Consider the following 19,050-nt stretch of genomic DNA (forward strand, 5'->3'; position numbering starts at 1 on the left):
GTAACATGCGCATACATACACGAACTAAACCTTGTGCCAATTGTCAAATGTTGAAGCTCCTCATCTCTTCACATTCAAACACGTTTCCTCACAATGTCATTTTCAATGACTTCACCCACCGAATGCCTAATCAATGCATTGCATCTCTCACTTTTTCACTTCTTCTTTTACTCTTTCATGCACATAATATAATTTCTTCTCAAATTTTCAAATACAACTCAAATTTTTTATCATAATTTCTTCAAAATAATTTCTTAAACATGATGCTTATACATAAAGGGAAAGACTTAACAAAAATATAACTTTTTAATAATAATAATAATAATTTGTTAGATATAAATGCAACTAATACGATAAATTTATATATTAAATTTACAAAACCGGTTTGGATAGTATTTATTTTAAAATTCACATACCAAAATTTGAATCCAGAAAAAGAAAAACAGTTTTTCAAGTTTATGTTTGTCAATTTTAAGTTTTTAAATTTTTGGTTCAGTTTTTTTTTTTTTTTTAAATTCTTATTCTATTAGATCGATTTCCTAACATTTCCAAAAAGACATTTGTAATTGTCGCATGAACATTATCGGTGCACTTTTTACAAGAGAATAAAACATTATTATTGTTAATAATAATAATAATTATTATTATTATTATAATTATTATTATTATGTGGGACCATTGAAGCCTTGTCTGGATTGCACCGCACCGCGTATCAGCGCGCACCCAGCGCAGTCCCGCATTTCTATTTTTTTAGACTCAATATAACTTACTACTTAATTAATTATTGTAGAAAATTGTTAGTTCAAAAGCTAAAGTTTAAATTATTTAAAAGTTTAAATTTAATTAAGTTCAACTATAAATAAGTTTTGAGATTAAATCACTAGCTTTTAGATTAGACTTACATAAAATGAACCTTTTTATAAGCAATAGTCTCTCATTTCACATAAAAACTGAAATTTTGAAGAATTGTTTAAGACTTCGTTTGCATGGATCGAGGAAGTGGGTTTCTGTAAAGCGGTGGATTTAGTGCAGACTATGAAATTTGTTATGTGACAGAGTGAGTGATGTTACAGATGGAAAACAAAATGGATAACATTTTTTATCACAAGTTTATGTTCTCCGACTCATGCATGACATGGTCATGGAGAATGTTATCCATGCTCATGTAACATCAAATTTCAACAACAAGAACTTCAAATTATGAAACTGTAACTAGCTAGGGTTCGAAAAAATCCATACATATCATGACAAAAGAATTGCGAAAGCTTCTTTATGAAACTACTATTTGGGATTGAAACGTGCAAAACTATAAAGTTCATATTTTCAGTGCAGAACTTTGTTTCATATTTCAGAACAATATGTTCGTAATATTTGATTAAATTGCACCCACCCACATGTAAAACTTTACTCTAAAATTCAAGAAAATGAGTATATACTATGAACAAATTTTTCCATTAAAACATAGACCACAAATTCCTAGTGCCACGTGGCTAGAATTCATGTGTGTGCTTCCTTAAGGTGGCTATAAATCATCACCCCACAACACCAACCCATGCAACTCATCACAATACTATTCATTGCTCTCTCTAGCAGAAAAAAAAAAAACATGGCTACCTATGCCACCACCACCACCTTGTTCCTCCTCCTTGGCATGGCCACCACCACCCTCTGCCTCCAAGAAAAGGGTGTCCTCAAAATGGCTCAGAATCATGTCTCCGAAGCCAAAAACTGGGTTGCAAACGCTTTGACATTGCATGGCTTTGAAAGCCTAAGCCTAAGCCTTTCTCACCAAACAAGTGTTGTAGCCCTCAGAGACTGTTCCAAGCTCTATGAGGAGAGTGAGTGTAGACTCTCTCACATGATGTCTCAGAACAGCACTTACACCAGAGAAGATGCACTCACATGGATAAGTGCTGTGATGACAAATCACAGAACCTGTTTGGATGGTCTGCAAGAAAAAGGGTATGTTGAAGCTCAGATTCTGGAGAGAAACTTGACCATGTCGCTTAAGCAAGCTCTTATGTTGTATTCAAGGAATAGAGTCATAGCCAAAGGTAAATACAATTAAGTTACTTGTTATATGATATATCTGTTACTGTCAAATGACCTTGTTTGTTTGTTTTTTCTGCAACTTTTTGATTGATATATATCAGTATATGTGCATGGAATCTTCTTCGTATATGTATGCAACAGTGTAAGTATGAACTTTGACATAAACAAAGCATTATTCATATTCTGGCTATTGCACTGAATATGTTACATGAATGGGTGGTGTCATCCATGAACTCCACCATTAAACCTATTTTGAAATAAGAGTTGACACTGTCTTTCAACAAAGATATATATTATACACGTGCATGTGTCTTTTTTTGTATTTATAAGTTTTGAGTTTTATATGTTACTTCCTAAGGGTAATATTGATTTGTTTATTTTTTCTAAAACATTTCAATATAAGTCCTAAATTTGAAAAAATTTATTTTGTTCATTAAGAACATCACCAATTTATCACTTTTGTAGAAATCTGAGAGATTTCGTCTCAGATAAAAATTTATCAGGACAGTCAAAATCAGAATCACATTTTTGGACTGATGGAGACATTTAGAAATTACGATGGGTTTGTAACTTGTGACATCAATTTGACACGCAAAAAGTTGATAAAAACAAAAATTCATAAAAACAAATTTCTTAATAGAAGTTTTTTTTCTCCTTTCATGTATTTTTAGGCATAAATTCATCTGATTTTTGCACCTTTATAGAAGCTACATGTGTGAGCTTATCTCCACCTACATTTCCTAAAGGATATATACAATTTTAATCTTTTTTTCTTTTTTTCTGCAAAAGAACTTAGAAGATTGTCTTTGTTACGGAAGGTCAGAATATTGTCCTTTATACATGAAACAAAAGAAAATCAAAGAACGGTGACAGGGATATGCAATAATTAAACTCATTCATTTGGTCTCCCTAAGTATAAGTAAACAAAAGTGACTATTTACTATTACTTAAGATGTTTTGTTACATTGTCGCTAACTATTTGGTTTCTTTCTCAATTTAAGATAAAAGGTAATATTCTCTATCATTTGATACACCAACTACCAATTTGACCATGCTCATATCAAATAGCATTTGACACAATTTAAAAAATATAATCAATATTTTAAATTCAATAAAAATATTATATTATACATAATTACTCTTTATGCTTTCAATATACTCTTAAATAAGGGTATAATTATGAAAAAATATTTTACTAGATGTTCTTAATGAGACACCAATATTTGTTAATTAGTATAAATGCTTGCATGAGTGGTTCAGAAATAAATTAATTGGAAGTGGAAGAGAAATATTGATTAGGATTAAATCCTAACTCATTTTGTGGTCAATGGTTTATGGAATAAATTATTCATTCTTTTAGCATACCACATAATTAATGTCTTGAATATTGAGCAAGTTCTAGAAAACATATTTAAAAAATCATTGATTTATAAAATGAGAAAAACAATGATTTTAAAAAATAATGCAAAAAATAATCTAGAAGAAGATGATAGATACATCATTCCACAGTAGAATGGAGAGAGCAATTAATAGCGGTATCTTACTTTTTCTGTCATACTGATATTATAATTTTTTGTTCAGGACCACCACTTGAAGGAACAATATCCAAAGGTTCTGGTATTTTAGAATCATGGAACGAAGCAACCTATCAGCCACATTTCACAGTAGCACAAGATGGTTCAGGAACACACAGAACAATCCAAGCAGCAGTGAATGCACTTGCTGCAATGGGAAACAATCGTCCTGCAAGAGCAATCATATATGTAAAATCCGGGATCTATAACGAGAAGGTGAACATTGGACAGAATCTGCATAACGTGATGTTCGTAGGAGATGGCATAGACAAAACTGTCGTCACCGGCAACAAAAACGTGGTTCAAGGATCCACCACCCTCGGCTCAGCCACATTCGGTAAAGACTCAAAAACTTTGGCTAAACACAAAAGTTATATATCAGTACGAAAACTGAAAATTTTTTGGTAAATGTGGTAAATGAAACAGATGTATCAGGAGATGGATTTTGGGCGAGAGACATGACATTTGAGAACAGCGCAGGACCAGAAAAGCACCAAGCAGTGGCACTGAAGGTTAGTTCAGACTTATCAGTGTTCTACAGGTGCAGCTTCAAGGGCTACCAAGACACTCTCTACGTGCTTTCAAACCGCCAATTCTACCGTGACTGTCAGATCTACGGCACCGTGGATTTCATATTCGGTGATGCTGCGGTGGTGCTGCAGAACTGTGACATCTTAGTGAGGAAACCGATGAGCCAGCAATCGAACTTCATCACAGCGCAAGGAAGAGATGATCCTAACAAGAACACGGGGATTGTGGTCCAAAGTTGCAGGGTTAGAGCAGCATCAGATTTTGCGAGCGTGACGAGTTCGCACAAGACGTTCCTTGGAAGGCCGTGGAGGAAGTACTCGAGGACTGTGTTCATGAGGAGTGAGTTGGATGGGATGATTGCGGCAAAAGGGTGGGGTGAATGGAGTGGAAGTTTTGCACTTTCGACGTTGTTCTATGGAGAGTATATGAACACGGGAAGTGGTGCTTCTACGGTGAATAGGGTGAGTTGGCCTGGTTTTCATGTGCTGAGGAGTGGTGGTGAGGCATCACCGTTCACGGTGAGAGAGTTTGTGCAAGGAGAAAGGTGGATTCCTGCAACAGGGGTGCCATACTCTTCTGGAATATGAGAATGTTTCATCTGTGTTGGTGTTGATATTAATAATGAATATGCTTGCACAGTTTGCAATGCATATCAGATATATATACTGTCTTTTAAGATGTTATGGTCCCAGATTCCAAAAGCTTGGTCCATATCAATGTATTTTGTAATGGTCCATATATGAAATGAAAGAAAATATTAATATTATTATTATTATATGGAATAAAATTATCTATGAATTGGTTACACCGAATATGTTCTAAAATAGGTTTTTTTTCCCATATAGGCAAATGAGTTAGGTTAATTATGGATATAGGCAAGTTTTTTAAAAATTATTGAACTAGGCGTTTTGGGGTGCACGTTTTCGTTATGAAGAAATCGTGTAATTTTCGTACGTTATTTGGTCAGATTTTGTCAACAAGCGAAATTGTGTGAGGAGTGGACGACAATCAAAGGAAATCGTGTGGGAGGTGAACGACATTCAAAGGAAGTCGTTGGGGGGTGCACGTTTTTAGATGAAATCGTGGGGAGAATACGTTTTTCATTGAGTAATCGATTACCGTAGGTTGTAATCGATTATTGCATGTGTTGCAGTTTTCTAGGTGTAATGTAATCGATTACAGATGAAGTGTAATCGATTACATGGTTAATGCATTTTGTTCGTGTGAATTGTAATCGATTACAATACCATTGTAATTGATTACAGTACAAATTTTAAAAAATAAAGTGATTAAATTAGAATTGGATACAGAGGCGAGCATAATAATTTGTTCTCATTTGATAAAGTTTTTTGGTCCATAAAACAATAAAGTATTTGAACTTGTAGTTGATGAAGGCATAAGAAATATTAATGTTCATAGAAAATTGTCTTAGTTTTAACATTGTAGAAAGAAGAAAAAAACATTGAAAATTAAATTAATTGAAATAAAAAATGTACAAATTATTGGCGAAATGGACATTGTCCCCTATGATGACCCTCAGTGCGACAATAAGAGCATTTTTTTGGTTTATTCGTAACGGGTTGATCCATTTCGTTATGGATCCTAGTCGTTGTAGTTCGTCCCGAAGCCTTACGCCTAGTTTGGGGGTCTGGAGTGAAATTAGGACCTGTATATGTTGACCAATAGTCCTCATTTCACAGGGGGTGGAATTGGACTTGATAAGCCTTATTTATATTATCAAGGGTGTAAACTGGATCGATAAAATTTGAAAATAACATATGACCAAAAGAACAAACAGCTATGACGTGCTGACAGGGTAATCGACTAGCTTGGAAGTGACCACAATCACACCACCAATCGTTTAATCTGACAGTGAATGAGATTGGTTTTGGCCGATAGTAATGGGGACTCGATATCTCTTGCACCTCGAATTCTGAATTATCTCGATCGTAGCGTTGAACATGACAATATGCAGATTTCTGTTGATTTTGTTGGAGCAAGGTTGTGACATCTTCTGGATATTGATGTCCAGCTCTTAACATAGAGTCTGCCTTTAAGCCGCGTTCAACAAACCAAGCATTTATGTTTTGAAATGTAATTTTCAAAAGTGCACAGATAGGTAATGAGCGAGCCCCCTTAAGCACAGAGTTCATGCACTCTGCCAAGTTTGTTGTCATGTGCGTGTACCTGCGCCCCCCATCATAAGCCTGAGACCACTTATGTAAGGGGATTTTATCAATCCAAGCTACTGCTTGTGGGAATTGGGACCTCATAGCTAAAAGTTTTGCTTGCACGGTAGGTTGTTTGACTTCATAAGCTGTGAAAAAGAAATATAAAATGAAATGAAAAAGTATTATGTATAGGAAATATTTTGTGCATCTGGAATTTAAAGTTAGGAAAACGTCATACCCAAGTTAATGAATTGTTTCTTGAGATTGGCATTTTTAAAGCGGTTGTTGAAGTTGGAACCCAGATGACGTATGCAGTAGACAGAGTGAAGATTGTCTGATTCCCAGTCAACTTCTTCCGATTGTAGGGCTGACAAAATTCCCTTGCCTCTATCAGTAATTAGGCAGAGATTTGGCTGAGGAGTTACATGCTCTCGTAGTAGTTGAAAAAACCAAATCAATGCCTCCTTTGTCTCACCTTCTACTATTGCAAATGCCAAAGGAAATATGTTTCTATTTCCATCCTGAGCAATTGCAGTTAGCAAGGTGGCATGATATCTGCCTGTTAAAAAGGTTTCATCCACTTGAACAACAGATTTACAATACTTAAAACCTTCAATGCAAGGTCCAAATGCCCAGAAGCAACGTTCCATAATCTATGTGGAACTTTCATCCTCAGCATCAATATTAACTGGAGGACCGAAAAGTTGAAAAATTGTCCCGGGATTGGTTTGTTGGGCAGCTAGTAACCATCCAGGAACTTCATTATAAGATTGGTCCCAATCACCATACTCCATTGTTATTGCTTTCTCCTTCGCAATCCATGCTCTTCTATATGTGACTGTGTATCCGTAACGACTTTTGATGTCAGCGACCAAGCTTTTGATGCGAATGCTTGGATTTGTGCAGACCAAATGAAAAACAATGGAAGAAATTTGGGTCGAATCTAGATTGCAGTGATCTTGTGACATTAATGTAGAGAAACACGTATGTGTACCATCAATGGACTTGATTTCCCAATGATGTCGGATTTTACTATAACTAGCCCTCAGACGCCATTGACATCCATTGTTGTAATGGATGCATCGTGCAACATAAAGATGCGGTTTTGATTCTACCACATTGAAGTTGTATCCATTAGTGATGTGATAATGTTTGATGGCAGACACTGTTGCCTCTTTAGAATCGAATTGCATGCGTTCTTGTAGTTGGACTTCCCCATAGGGATTGTAATCCATAGGAGGAATCGGGACAATTTCTTGATTGTCTGCATTGTCTTCATAAAAATCATCGGAAGTAAACTCTTCGACAATGTCTGGAATGATAGGTTCGTCATCGATTGGATTGCTCCAGTGTTGGGCGTGGGAGAGATTTACATGCATCTCTCCAGAAATACAACCAGTCACGGAGGACGAGATTATGGCTGGGCTTGCGTTCCCCTTAAGTGTGAGGTGGTGTCGGCAAACACGTTCTGTGTTCCATGACCAAGCAACTGTGGTGGGCTTCCGGAAAAAATTTGATCAAATTCAACCAAAGCAGGTTCATTATCAATCCATGCTCTACTATTTTGTTCCTTGAAATTCCCTTACTTTTTTCTTTTCAAATTATTAACACTAATTTTTCCAGTTTTTGTGGACACCATATCGACAACCACATGTTAGTCGCATGATAATAATAAATGTTTCTCCAATTAGTCGGGCATTGTTTCTTCTTATATATTTTGCGACGGTTGAATTTCACCAAGTTGACTGGGTAGTTAGACAGTTTGGTTGGCGACAAAACATCACATTCGACCCGATGAACCTGGATGAGGTTCACCGAATTGATCTCCGAGGAAGGGCGGAAATTAATTAGAGGCAATATCACCATCGCTTTATCATGCTATGGAATAATCGCCATAATTCCATTGTTCAGGGCGAACCTTTCACCAAAAGTGGCCATTTGCGTGATAACTCGCCCTACATGCAATGGTACATAAATCATACCATCCGGTATATCACGGCTAATGCGCAATCATCCGATGATGAAGTGAGAATCATTTTTTCATTCCCTGCATGTTAATTAAAGTTTCGATTATAATTGATTTTAAATAATAAAATTTAAATAATATCCGAATCCGCCTTCACATCAGCAGTTTCGTCCGGATACACCCTTTTCCGACCTCCTTCAGTCACAAAATGTATCTGCTGGATTTGGGAATTGGGATCACAGAATGCATCCTCCATCGTCATCTCAACAGGTTCCCACTTCATATGGTTTTTTTCCAGCACCTTCAAACTTTGGATCAGGTCCAGCACAATATTATGGTGGTTCAGCTGGCCCACATATTTCCAGCTATGGGGGTGTTCCATCACAAATGTTTGGGACATCAACACTAACTCCACCATCTGCATACCGAGGTGCCTCATCTTCACAACCATACTACAAACCTGAAATTCCATTTAATGTTTCAGAAGGAGGTTCTGAATCTGTGGAAGTGGAAGATACTGATGACGAAAGTGAGTCACCCCCTCCTCCCCCACAACCTGAGAGACGACCTCGACGACGGACACGAAGGCCACCATGCGGCACAGGCAGCCACTGTTGAATAATGTTGTTGTGAAATAAAGTTATCACATTATGGGAGAATATTGTACTTTGTATGTGTATTATTTCAATATGACAATTGCATATGTATGTAATGAATTCAACCTTTAACATTTTGTCTTTCTTCATTCACTCAATAATTGTGCAACTACTATGCTTATAAAAACCACATCCCCACACTACATCAAATGCAAACTTTCAACTTTTCAACACGTCAATTGCTTGACATCTCCTTCCTCTTTTTCTTTCTTAATTGAAAACCCAAAGATGGAACAATTTTCCCCTGAAATGTTTGGCATAACAGAGTCGCGAGATTTCTCCAATTCTTACATAGTTGCCTTATACATAAACGGTGAAATCAAACTCTGTGAGGATGGGGTGAAGTTCATATGTCAGACTCCGGAGATTGTTCGCATTCCACACAACTGCACATACAACATGTTGAAGCAAAGAGTTTGTGCAGCCATTCCAAGCCAGTCACACACAACCATTAACAACCTATACTTCAGACGACCCACAGTGACTTCTGAAGGAAATATTGTCTATGACGCATTTGAAATAAAGACAGATGAACATGTTTTTCAAATGTTGGAATGTAAGTCTTCTTTCCCTTTGAACACCATGATTGAATTGTACGTGACCTTCACAAGATCACCTGAAGAAATCATTTCTCTTTTAACTACAAACACCCCATCATCATCATCCTCAAACTCTCTCCCAACTTCACCAACTATTATTTATTTTGGTGGACCTTTAAGGGGTGCTGGTATCATAGAGAGTCGATTAGGTTTTGGTCTTGAGTTTCGTTCCGATTCCACGAAAACCTTCTCCATCAGACATGATTGCACCTACAATGAATTATTACAAACCGTAACTCAATTAGTGGAGTGTGGTGACCGTAGAGTTGTCAAACAAATTGACTATCGTCGCCCTTCAACAATACGCAACAGGCGACTATATCATGACACCGCGGAAATCAAATGTGACTTTGATGTTTCACAAATGATCAGTCGTTGGACACACGTACAAAGTCTAGACCAATCTGTCAAAAAACTGCGTATCTCTTCCTATATCGAGCTTTTCATCCAAACTAGAGACATCAGACCACCAACACCTTCCGAAGAATACCAAGATATCAATTCTGGATGGTTTGTGGATCACCGGGGAAGAAGATACAGATGGTTGCCGTAAATCGTTTTTTTATTTTTTTATTTTTGCTTGAAGTTATGTGCAACTTATTTATCATTTTATTTTTCTTTAATTAATGGAATATGTTAAAGTTTCTTATCAATGGAGTACAAAGGCTAAAAAAAAAATTGTTATGCTGTAATCCATCACCACAATTAATTTTTTCCAACAATGTGTGTGGTAATCGATTACCATGAAAGTGTAATCGATTATCATTACCAAAATTTGGACATCTGATACCAGCGTAATCGATTACACAACCCCAAATTTGTACAATGTAATCGATTACCAAAGCCTGTAATCGATTACTCAAGTAACACGACAACCTGGAACACAAATAATACCTTCGTAATCAATTACGACCCTCCTCGTAATCGATTAACAGGAGAATTTGCCAAAATTTTTTCTAGATTGGTAATCGATTACATAAACTCTGTAATCGATTACAACTCTACCACGACCCATTGGAACTTATTTTTTTCCTTCGTAATCGATTACCGAAACCCTGTAATCGATTACACAACTATCAGGAACCCCTGGAATGTTATTTTTAACGTCGTAATCGATTACACAAACCTTGTAATCGATTACGACTCGTCTTCCACTATAAAAACAACATTTTCTCTCTCCGCCGCTGCATCCTAAAAACTCCACTCGCGCCTCCATTCTCTCCTCCGTGATTTCATCGTTTTGCCTTCATATCTTCACCAAATCACCTCCCGTTTGTTGCAATCTTTCTCATTTTCAATTCTCTACAAAACCCACCGATTCAAATCTTCAAAAACACCCTAAAATGGCAGAATCGTCAAGGAAACGCAAGACTCAAGTCGGTGCTCGCCGCCGCCGTGGTCCCGCCGTCAACGAACCTGAAGAAATAATCGCACCTTCACAACCACAGAGACTGTTCTCTTCCGTAGCACAATACGAGAGGTATACTTCAAAATTTTCTGCCAGAGATATTCTTGAACCCAGATATCCTGATGATTTTATTGCTGAGCAAAACTTTGAGTGCTATGATATACTCCACAACTTGGGATTATTACCTTTTTTGACTAATCGTCAACGTTATTATCCAGAATTAGTTAGGGTATTTTATTCCAACTTACAAATTGCTGAGGAAGGGGTTATTCTTAGTGAAGTTAAGCATGTGAAAATTAGGATGGATGTAGATATGTTTTATCGTATCACTCAATTGGGCACTCAAGGGGTCTATTTTGAGGGAAACATAGTTCAGGAATGAAGAGATGATTATTCAAGTCACAATGCAAAAATGATGATTTGTCGTGACAATGTAAATATTGGAGGAAGAATACTGGCAGGGCAAATGAGAGTGGAAACACGTATCCTGCACTACATCTTATGTTGATGCCTGGTGCCCCGATCAACTAACCTTGCCCAAGCTACTGAAGAAGACATTATCTTAATGTGGGCAATGCTGATCGGAAGGCAGCTTAACTGGGGTCATCTGATTAGATATCTGATGAAAAAGGCATTAAGAGACCATGCCCCTTTACCATATGCTAATCATATTACTGACATTTTTATTAAGTTTAATGTTCCTCTAGATGATGAACCATTTGAGGAGATTAATTGGAGAACAGGTCCAATTGGTGTTGAAGTGATTCATTCCTTTGGTTTTGTAAAAAACCAAAATGGTGAATAGATTCATAAACGTGATATGCAGGATGCACCTATTCATGATGACCGCACACCATCTCCACCGCCTCAGCCTACCTAGGATGCATCTGCTGCTATGCTTAATGATATTATCCATGAAATCCACGATCTCTGGGCTTTTGTTGGTTCAAGATTTGACAATATAGATGCTCGGGTTGGACAACTTGAGGAAGACATGGCTTATGTGCGGCGCCAATTTCCTCCATCTTAGATGCATTTTCATGTTTATTTTCATTCAAAAACTTTGTATTTCTTTACTGCACTTTGACATTGATATTATTATCTTAGTACTTTAATTGATTGTAATCTTTTTTTTTCCACTAATATCATTGTTTTTTACTTTCATATTCAACTATATTATACATTATTGTTTTCCTATCCAGTGAAATGTTTGTTAATGTTTTTTTTCAAAAAATTACGCATGTAATCGATTACACTTCGTGCGTAATCAATTACACAATACCCAGAAAACTGCAACACATTCAGTAATCGATTACACACTACGGTAATCGATTACGACTTAAAAAACGTTAACCCCCTGCACGATTACAACATGCAGTAATCAATTACAACATACGGTAATCGATTACGGCACCAAAAACGTTCACCTCCCACACGATTTTGCCCTCTGACCACGTTGACCACAAAAACGTATGGAGGCTACACGATTTCTTCATATGAAAATGTGCACCCCCAACACGTTTTGCCTAGTTCTGTAATTTTTAAAAAACTTCCCTATATCAGTAATAAACCAAAGCCATTTGCCTACAATGAAAAAAAAAACCTCTAAAATATGTATCAATATTTGTAATAATAAAAAGAATGAGTTTATGAACTTATTTATAAAAGTTAGGATTGATTTTTAAAAGTTAATATGAATTATTAACTTAATTCATAAGTATTTTCGGATTTTTCGATGGTTTAAGGTTGGAATATAGGCTCTAGTTTCTAGTTGTTAAGTCAATTGAAAACCAAAATATTTCAAACCAGAGAATAAGGTAAGGCATCCGTTTTGTGAGATAATTGAAGTCGATACTTTAATAGGTTTTATAGTTATTCGTATAATTAAAGTCTATTAAAACAGGTTTGGTACTTCGTATATAATTAAAGTCTATTAAACCAGATTTTGGTTTTTCATATAACTAAAGTAAGACAAAGTAAGACAGGTTCTGGTTCTTCATATAACCAAATCTATTATTAAGACTATGTATTTCGATTCTCTAAATAACTGGAATCGAGTGAAATTTATTTGACTATAGAACAAAATAATTCAAAAATATTTAGAATCAAAAAGTAAGGAAATAGATTTCGATCGTTGTACAAAATAATTCAAAAATATTTAAAATTAAAAAAAAATCATATAGTCAAAACCCATTGTAGCTTTATACTTCGATTTTGGTAATATTTGAACCTATATTTTTACCGTATACTTTTGATTTGTGTTATAATCGAAAGCTATTACTAATTTCTTTTAAATATATTTTTGTTTTGGTTTCAACTTATAAAATAACAAATTTGGACAGAAAACATAGAAAACACACCAAATACAACCACAAATCAAAACATAATAAATCAAAACATAACAGACAACAATTTTATAATAGGTAAAATATTTTAAATAATTTACAAAGTACATTTTACATCTAATGATTATTAGATTGAATCAAATTATTGTACATTTTTACTATGTAGACACAAAAATGTCTTACATATTCTATTGAATTCTCGTGTATTGTTGTGGGATTACGTGTGAACAAAAAAAAATCATTTCAATTAGTATATAAAAAGATAAACTTGAAAAAGTACTTTCAATTAATTAATTATTACTTATTTTTAATCACATGTAACAATACCAGTACAAACAATGGTTACTATTCATTGCATAATATAGTAATTACACTTATATAAGTCGATTTGTTTATTATACTATAAATATATACCAACACAAATATAAATAATTGAGGAAGAAAAAGAATCAAATAATTATAATTGAACTAAAATAGTTAATCTTGAGTGACAACCATGTTAGCATTTTAGTTGTAGACACTACAAAAATTCAGGCAAATAGTGTAGTCCAAAGCTGACACAAATGTATATCTATTGTCGGTCCAACATTAGAAAGCTAACCACGAAAAAACCATGGAGGCTAATTCAGATGTGTATTCCAACACAAGCAAATTGCAGTGTAGTAACGTCGTCTTGGTGACACAAATAGGTATAGTTAAATTAATAAAAAATTTAAAGTATAAAGCTTTAGCGTTGGCCAAGGGGCGCAACATACTAAAACTAGTGTGGTCCATACGACGATAATAGCAAATAATAATTTAAAATGCTCGTTTAATGTGTGGCCTAACCGACACTTTATATTAAATGATGTGTGGGCTAGATGACGCTATTAGCAACTAATAATTTAAAATGTTTGTTAAATACGTGGACTAAACGACACTTAAAAGTGTAAATTACTAAACGTGTGTAGGTTGGCTGACGCAAATAGCGAGGATTGGACGATGCTACAACAATCACCCATGACCAGTTCAATTTGTTTTGTTCCCAATCCAAAATTTACCTGCAAGCATGATCTCAAATTTTATCCATCCAAAAGTCATTCCAATTAGAATCAATAGTTAATTAAACTACATTCATCCTTCATTGAGTCATAGATATCAAATTACAATAAACATAGGTTTATAAATGGATAATGCACCAAAGTGTACAAAGTTCAAATCATAATTTGTTTACAATTATCACCATACAAATAAGCCTACTAGCTAAAATTGGAAAATGAAGTTGAGGAACTTGAAGTCATGCTCACTCAACACTACAAAAAGTCCATTGAAATAGTACCTGTGAAATGAAAAATCAATATGTAAGACATAAATATATAAAACGTGCAAACAATGTACACCCTATAATTAAGCAACAAAAGTTGTAGAAAAGGCTATAAAAAAAATTAACTTTAACAAAGTTCTAATATACATAAAATATTGAAATTTAACTAGGACAAAGTTATAATATGATTTACCTCACCAAGTCCATGTTCAAGGGATGGTTAATCATCCAATAAGGGATCATAACGTGGATGCATGTGACTGGTACCCATTGAAGTGCCTATCGTATGCCTTTCCAACATTAAGGCTAGTTGTCGCTTCATCAACTTCATTTCTTCTTCCATCATAACACATTTCTTATTTGTTTCAACCAAGCCCTCAAATGTTGCAACAACTTTCTCATCAATTGTAGTAGCTCTCTGGGTGGCTTGTCTTACTTCTTCACGAAGTCTCTCTGCCTCTGGCAACTATTCTTGTGTAGAAAGAATTGTGCGGGATAATGTTGAAGGTTGAGTAAAGTATGACACATTATCATGAATGTTGGCACATGCATTCGCAAAATGCCCCATTCGCAAAAGGTTGAGTAAAAGCCAATATTCATAGCCTTTTTGCACATGAATTTGTAGAATGTCCCCATTCACAAATCAAATTACCATGACTTTAATAACCATTCCTGCACTAAGTGTTCTAGAATCAAATTAAGTGTTCTTCAAACTAAAGTAAATCAAATTAATTCTAGAAAATGAGAGTACTAAGCAATAACCATTCCTACATATATTCATAGCCATTCTACACATGAGTTCGCAGAATGCCCCATTCAAAAATCAAATTACCAACAACTTATGGCTTTGCCAAATACCGGTAAAATAAAATAGATTCATTGTACTACTAAGAATTGTATGAGTACATCGTTAATTTTTTAAGTATCTCATGTAGCGAACATACTTCAAACATTCAAACATGCTTCATATATCCAAATGTGGCAAAACAATTATTAATAGAATAACCAATAAATTACATATATCTAAGAGTTGAAGTGGTGCCTCACGGATCTATTAAAAATAGAATTAGAATTGAGGTAAAAGAATGTTTCTGAATGGAGCCAATGGAATATCTTATTAAAGGACCTAACATAGTCATTTTAAAGTTTAAGGATTTATATGAAATGGGACAATGGTTATTTGCTAAATTAGTGTTGCTTTTTCTCAGTCATTCAAATGTGATTTTTGACATGCATATAGATGCATTGAACAATAACAATTTAGGGAAATGGTGATATAATGAAACATATATGATCAATAAACCATTCACATATACATTAACATCAATCAATAAACATCTTACATGATCAACAATCATATGAATATATATATATATGGGGTTTGTGAAGTTACCTAAGTTAAATCACAGAACACTGCAATGCCACAAAAAGAGACCATATATGGGGTTCGTGAAGTTACCTAAGTTAAATCACAGAACATTGCAATGCCACAAAAAGGGACCAACTCCCTCACCCTTGTGGTCTACACCACCACCACCACCACTCCAACACTGCAGGGCCACCACTTCGACACTATAACAACCCCTTTTTTTCAGTTGGCTTCCCACACCACGCCTTCACTTGGGTAGATAAAAAAAGCTTCCAAACAGGGTCTTCAGTTGGGAAAATAACTGCCAAATAACTCCCAAACAGTTGTTCAATCAATTGGAAAACCAATTTCTTCAAATGATAAATCTATTCAAATATGAGGGATTGGAACTCAATAGCTCAATTTACAGAGAACGCGAGAAAATATCGTAGCCATTGTCTACCTTTCAATGTCCATTAGTCACCTCCTCCAAGACCGAAGAGAGCACGAACATGAACCCACAACGTCTTTAGGGCCCAATAATCGACAGCTCCACCACGTCTTCAGAGTTGAAACCACTGCTCTTCAGTAACTATAATTCACTTTGATACTTGGGTAGCTCACGAGGGTCGAAGTGAGTTTTGGGTTGAGCGTGAAATAGAAGGGAGACTCTTAGATTGAAACTCTGTGAGGGGAGGATTGACAATGAAAATGGAGATGAAACAAAATGAAAATAGAGAAAAAGACACATTAAGCATGCGAGATTGAAAATGAAAATGGAGTTAAAATTAGTAAAGTTAAAAAGAGACAATTGGTAAAGTTAAAATTTCTACCAACTTTCCATCTACTTCTTTAAGTGTTAGCCAACCCACTCTATCCTCTATAAAATAATATATTTTTTTAACTTAGGCCAAGTCATCTCCGTAAAAGTAATTTTATTTTTTATTTTTATTAACTTGTGTCGTCTAATTGACGCTATTGATTGTGTCCCCTAACTTTCCCTACTATCTTAATCTGATTTTTTCATTATTTTTTAAAAATAAGGTAAAAGCGTCGGTCAACCCACTTTATTCTCTATAAAATAATTTTTTTTAACTCATACCAAGCCATCTCCGCAATTTTTTTTTATTAACTTGTGTCGACTAAATGACGTTATTGATTGCATCTTAATCTAGCTTTTTCCATTCTTTTTTAAAAATAAGGTAAAAGCGTCCCTTAAATGATGCTTGTTTAAAATATAATTGTGTTCTCTGGCTGTTGTTCTGAATTTATTTTTTGTAATATGTTTTTCTCTTAATATTGAGCAACTAGCGTCCCTCAAGGGACACTAAGGGTGATTATCTAAAGTCGCACATCCTACACTAAGCTTGGTATTTTATTTTGTATCTCGTTCGTTGTTTTGTTGGACTCTAATAGCGTGCAAACACCAGTACAATAAAAGCTTTTTGCCCCGGTTATTTTTGTCATTTTGTCTCAGTTTTAGAACCGAGGCATATTGGGCCGATGTCAAAAGGGGTGTCTTTTGACCTCGGTTATCACCCGAAGCCATAGAGGCGCTTTTATGCCTCAATCGTAAATGAACCGGAGCCATAGAGGTTAAGAATAATTTTTTTTAAATAAAAATTTCACAGATTATTTCGTCATCTTCATCTTCTCTGCACATCCACCGATGAACACCACTGCCCATCAACTCAACTCCACCTTCCAACACTGACCGCCACCATGTTGCAACCCACAAAGCAAAAACCATCGAGCGAACTTTTCAAAACCACCGACGATGAAAATAGCCCAGCGCGAAACTTTCAAACCCCATCGAAGATCTCGTAGCCACCTCGTACTACAGATCGAGCTCTAGCAGATCGAGCTCAACCAGAACCGCTCAAACACCGTGAGCAACCGCCAGAGCACACCTCCACTGCTACTCGTGCCCGTCAATGGAGTTGCAAACCACGCCAACACAGGAAAAACCATTGCGCCTACACCTTGCTGGAAAATGCAACACCCCATCCGAGAAGACGTCGCGCAAGCAACGCAAAACGTCATTGTCGCACCTCCGACAAAGAAGATGAACCAGATCTGCCTTTGCAACCAACGCTCAACACCCTCACTAGAGACGAACAACTAGCTTCTTCCATGGTGTGGTGGCGTGGTCGCAGCGGAGAGAGAAGAGAGAAAGACAAAGGTGCGGCGAAGAAGAAGAGAAAGGGGGTTCGCGAAATTGAGCCCTAAATAAACCCTATGGCCTCGGTTCAATTAAAAACCGAAGCATATAAGGCTCTTTGGCATTGGTTAGCTGCCACCCGAGGCAAAACACCTAACCGCTAGTGGCATTTTTGAAAAATGGAGCCCCGTTTTTGGCTTTGGGTCTCTAGAATCGAAGCATATAATTGCTTTTGGCACCGATTTTGGGTGAACCGAAGCCTATAACCCTCGTTTACTTTGAGTTTTAGCTGAATTAGGACATAAAAGTTGCCTGAAATTACAAAAATGCCACCACGCCATTATATGCTTCAGTTCTTAGCCAACCGAGACATATAATGCGAGGTAAAAAGCAAAATGTGCACTAGTGAAGATAAAACAGATGCTAATATTCCAACTCTAACTTTTGAATTCTTATTGTGAGAAGTTGATCAGCCTAACAACATACTATATTTAGCAAATATACTATGAAATTATTATTTGTATTTTGTATTTTGTATCTTGTATAATATTGAAATAATTAATTGTATTTGTATTTTGTATAATATTCGGGTACTTATTAATTATATCTCAAAAAATTAACACTAACTCATTTCAAATTACTTATAAAAAATAATACTAACTTATTTCAAACTATTTTAGTACGTGAACCTCACACGTGAGGGTAGTTTTTTTTTTTTTTTACAAAATCTTATGAAGAGTAATGTAAAAACTATCTCAACTTTTAATTGAGACAAGATATTTTCTTTTCGATGTTGAATTTATGAATTCAATTAGTATATATTCTAAGCATTTGTCATATTTCAACCATTTAAATCATTATTCAATCCATCAAATAAGACATGTAATGAAATGGGATACAATTCCATGCATAGCACTCAAACTTAGAAAAAATATT

General features: G+C 35.5%; 3 protein-coding genes across 3 annotated transcripts; 1 reads left to right on the plus strand and 2 right to left on the minus strand.

Moving 5' to 3' along the window:
- The first annotated feature begins 1,535 nt into the window (after positions 1–1,535).
- On the plus strand, positions 1,536–4,962 carry LOC114166436 (Plant invertase/pectin methylesterase inhibitor superfamily). The gene is made up of 3 exons (XM_028051171.2): positions 1,536–2,054; positions 3,634–3,963; positions 4,053–4,962. The coding sequence occupies exons 1-3, from the start codon at positions 1,553–1,555 to the stop codon at positions 4,742–4,744; spliced, it is 1,524 nt and encodes a 507-aa protein (XP_027906972.1). The 5' UTR covers positions 1,536–1,552; the 3' UTR covers positions 4,745–4,962.
- Positions 4,963–5,851: 889 nt separating this feature from the next.
- LOC114165524 (uncharacterized) lies at positions 5,852–6,978 on the minus strand. The gene is made up of 2 exons (XM_028050126.1): positions 6,567–6,978; positions 5,852–6,474 (listed from the first exon to the last, which is right to left on the minus strand). The coding sequence occupies exons 1-2, from the start codon at positions 6,976–6,978 to the stop codon at positions 5,852–5,854; spliced, it is 1,035 nt and encodes a 344-aa protein (XP_027905927.1).
- Positions 6,979–6,981: 3 nt separating this feature from the next.
- LOC114165525 (uncharacterized) lies at positions 6,982–7,707 on the minus strand. Its single transcript, XM_028050127.1, has one exon. It carries the CDS (start codon positions 7,705–7,707, stop codon positions 6,982–6,984), a length of 726 nt encoding a protein of 241 aa, XP_027905928.1.
- Between the last annotated feature and the right edge of the window lie 11,343 nt (positions 7,708–19,050).

Source organism: Vigna unguiculata, chromosome 10 (genome assembly GCF_037176805.1).
Source record: "Vigna unguiculata cultivar grain cowpea cultivar isolate G323 ecotype 2 chromosome 10, ASM3717680v1, whole genome shotgun sequence".
Classification (NCBI taxonomy): Eukaryota; Viridiplantae; Streptophyta; class Magnoliopsida; order Fabales; family Fabaceae; genus Vigna; species Vigna unguiculata.